Consider the following 4,085-nt stretch of genomic DNA (forward strand, 5'->3'; position numbering starts at 1 on the left):
TTTTTTTTTTTTTAATCATATATGATCTTGCGTATTTGCTTCACTTTACACATGGTAAACCGTGTTGATGTTCAAATAATATTTCAATTATATAAGATTTTATTTATGATTTTTAATTTTGATAATTTCAATTATTCGATACTTGAAGAACTCAATGTGATTTGTGGATATGACATGATGTTATAATGGAAAACGATACATATTCCAAAATTTATGGCAAATAATTCATATTGAGTAAGTATCACTGGTTGAATCGAAGAAATTATGCCAAATAATATATAAGATCTAGTACAAGAAAATTAATTGCCTTGTTTGGTAACATAGTTAGCTTTTCAGTTAATTTTGGCTTATTTGATCATTATTAGTTGTTTGACTTGGTTAAATAAGTATTTGATTAATTATCTTTTTGTAACAGTTTATTGTTTCAAAATGTTAAAATTTAAAAAGTTGTTCAAAATAATTTTTTTATCAATTTTTTGAAAAAGTCATTTTGTATGTAATTAGCTAATAATTAATTTATCAAAATCTTTCTACAATCAACTAGTCAAATTGACTAACTCATTTAATCAACTAAATTAGTCAAATTCACTAATTTAATCAGCTAATAACTATTTATTAAACACCTTCATTTTCTATATATAGGTAAGATAGTGGTGTTCTATAATGTAGTTTGTAAAAAAGAAAAAAAAATCACTTGAATAATAGTCCTAAACCAAAAGGTGTAGTAACTAAAATCAATATTAAAGAAAAATTTCAAATATGTTGAGTGAAATACTCATATGGTCTAGAATCACAATCTTGAAAGTGCAATGGGTAATAATTAGTCTATGATCTAATTAATATCACTGGTCATTCATGTGAACCAAAGAAATAAATTTTGATTTAATTCAACTGTAAAAGTTATTTTGATCCCTTAATTATTAGCGATTAGTTGATTTGGTTCATTGCAATTTTACTATGTGTTATTCTACATTGTTACTAAATTAGTTCCTTGGCACAAATTTACTATCATGAAACCTTAGCAATAGATGAATTTGACAATAATGTAGAACAATTAAAGATGATATTTGCGTTTACATCGTAACGAGGATCCAAGGAAAAAGGTAAGAAGTAATTCACGTGTACTAAATAGAGAACTGAGGAAGAAAGCGAGAAGAAGAAAAAAAATAAAAGAGAAAAATGAAATAAATTTGAAAGGACCAAAATACCCTTCTAATTATAACATACGGAGTATTATTTTTTTAGTCCTAATTATAACATAAATTTGAAAGGACAAGGACTAGTTAAAATTTGATAATTGAAGGACCATGGGTGGTTAAATTGAAAGTTGAAGGATGGTAACAGTTTAAAAGTCGAAGGACTACATGTGATCATCAATTTGATAGTTTAAAACTAAATGTGGCAAACCTACTCTACTCCGGCATTAAGGTAAAACAAATTCAACAAATCAACAGAAGCACTGAAAATACTGAAAGTTCAAATTCTGTTTGATTTAACCATAATCTGTTCACAGACAAATTAAAGACGATGTACATAAATCATCCTACAAGCTACAACCCATCTCCTCTAAACCCTATCAGGATTTCTATTTTTGTTTTTTTGTTTTTGTTTTTTTAAGGCATCAGAAACAAAGCAACTCTCCATTTTATGTAACCACAATTCTTAGTTGTTGATGGATGGAGGTAAGGGAACCAGTGATATAAAATGACAATACAAGCGAAATGGTTGGATTGGGAGATCAAAAGGAAATTAAAGGTTTTCTGTCAGAATTCAATATTTCATGGGACTGCTATCAGAATTCAGAAAATACTGTATCTGTATGTAACATGCATATATATACAATACAATCCAAAAATTAACAAACACTAACTAGCATTCAACAAACTCTCGAAATCTCTCATTATTTGGCATGCATCGTTGAATTCAACCGTTTTTTTCATCTTTTCTAATGCTATTCCGGCAGCTTCTCTCTTGATTTTGAGTTCGGCCTCTGCCCTAATCCGTAAAAGTGTTTGGGCAGCTTTGACTTCTTCTTCAATCCTCGCTTTCTCTCTTTCTTCTTGTTGCTTCATATGGTCAGCAATATCTCCCTGAGTTGCTTTGAAAATGAGATGTGCATAACGTTTCTTCATCATCGCAGCACGTAGAGCCTTAGTTGGAGAAAGTTGATGAGCATCAACAGTAAGTGAAAGTGAAGTAGTAGTAGTAGTGCAAGCATGATCAATGGCGGTACAATTTTCCTTTTTCTTTTCTCTGTGAATCATCTTCTTCTTCGGCAGCGCCCTCTCGCAATCTTCCCTAATACCCATTCTCCGCCGCCTCTTAACTTCTGCTACTTTGAAGTCATCGTCATCGCAACCTGGACGCTTCTTCTTGGATTCAGCGATGATCATCTTCTTCAAACCCTTTTCCCCATTATTATCTCCTTCCCTTTCCCTTTTGTTGAATGATGAAATTCTGATCGGTAGCCCTCGATCAGCAGCTAGAGTCGTCATTATATTGATGGCGTAAAATTAAAACAAAACTCTGATAGATGGAGAGATGGATGAGATATGAGCGAGCGATTATATATGGAAATCTATCGAAAGTACGTATGTAGCTAGTGAGAGCGCAGACAACTGAGATTAAGAATCTTTAAATAGATACAACAGAATGCCTTTTTATTTAACGTTTGATTCTTGAATCTTGATTATGTCATCCTATCATTCAAAATAATTAATACTCCGTATTACTTTACTTCTCTCCCAAGTAAATTTAGTTCAAAATTTAAATGAAATAAATTATTACTCCGTATTAAACAATCGTTATGCCTTGGACCCGTGTCCAGCATGCTTGCTGGACACGGGTAACAGTGCCGTTAGGCACTGTTATCTCTTTTTTTTTTTTTTTTTTTTTTTTTTTTTTTTTTTTTTTATAATTTCAGACCACTTTGTTATAGAAGTATATGTTCATAATTTTATTACTATATGTTAATAACTATACATTCATAACTCCATAACTGTACGTTCATAACTCTATAACTGTACATTCATAACTCTATAACTGTACATTCATAACGTCATAACTGTACATTCATAACTTCATAATTGTACATTCATAATTTTCGAAGCTCTATGTTCACAATTTTAGAGCTCTATGTTCATAATTTTATCACTATATGTTCATAATTGTAAGTTCATAATGTTAGAGCTCTTTGTTCATAATTCGATCAATAACTGTACATTCATAATTCCATAACTGTAGATTCATAATCTCATAATTGTAGATTCATAACTCCATAACTGTAGATTCATAACTCTATAACTGTACATTCATAATCTTCGAAGCTCTATATTCACAATTTTAAAGCTCCATGGTCATAATTTTATCATTATATATGTTCATAATTGTAAGTTCATAATGTTAGAGCTCTGTGTTCATAATTTCATAATTGCATAACTGTACATTCATAACGGCATAACTGTACATTCATAACGGCATAATTGTACATTCATAATCCAAAAAAAAAAAATAACGCCGTTAACGGCAAAACGCGCGCGAAATTTTTTTTTTTTTAACTAAATGACGCGTTTTTTTTTGAAAAACGATGTCGTTTTGGGCCCGTGTCCACAATTCATTGTGGACACAGGTCCAGGGCATAATTTGCCGTATTAAATAACCCGGCCTCAACGTTAATTATTTCATTTCCTTGCTCCTTAGTCAAACATAGTCTCAGAACACCCAAATTAAACAATATATGTAATTATGTAAACATGCATGGAGCCGGAGGAATGTACAGTTACAAATATGTACATTATATTATAAACAGAAAATGGGAATTTTTTTTTTTTTTTTTTTGAAATAAGAAAATGGTAATTTTAGTTATAAATATATTGTAAACTTAGTCATTAAATTATTATCATATACAAAATTTTTGTTTTTATTTTTTGAATACAGAAATTTTTATTAATTATTGTTCCAAAACGCTAAAATTTAAAAAGTTATTTAAAGTAACTTTTTCGATCAGTTTTTTGAGAAAGTCATTTCGCAGGTAGTCAGCTAACAATTAATTTACCAAACATCTTTTTACAATTAGTTATTAACTA

The 4,085-nt window shown here is 29.9% G+C and overlaps 1 protein-coding gene across 1 annotated transcript; it reads right to left on the reverse strand.

Annotated features, from left to right (window-relative positions):
• Window positions 1-1,865: 1,865 nt before the first annotated feature.
• LOC109159860 lies at window positions 1,866-2,495 on the reverse strand. Its single transcript, XM_019307968.1, has one exon. It carries the CDS (start codon window positions 2,493-2,495, stop codon window positions 1,866-1,868), a length of 630 nt encoding a protein of 209 aa, XP_019163513.1.
• Between the last annotated feature and the right edge of the window lie 1,590 nt (window positions 2,496-4,085).

This window comes from Ipomoea nil, unplaced genomic scaffold (assembly GCF_001879475.1).
Source record: "Ipomoea nil cultivar Tokyo-kokei standard unplaced genomic scaffold, Asagao_1.1 scaffold2845, whole genome shotgun sequence".
In the NCBI taxonomy this organism is placed as follows: Eukaryota; Viridiplantae; Streptophyta; class Magnoliopsida; order Solanales; family Convolvulaceae; genus Ipomoea; species Ipomoea nil.

What these genes read in the sequence shown, in the direction of transcription:
- LOC109159860 (XM_019307968.1), bottom strand. Translation starts at nt 2,495, where the DNA reads ATGACGACTCTAGCTGCTGATCGAGGGCTACCGATCAGAATTTCATCA.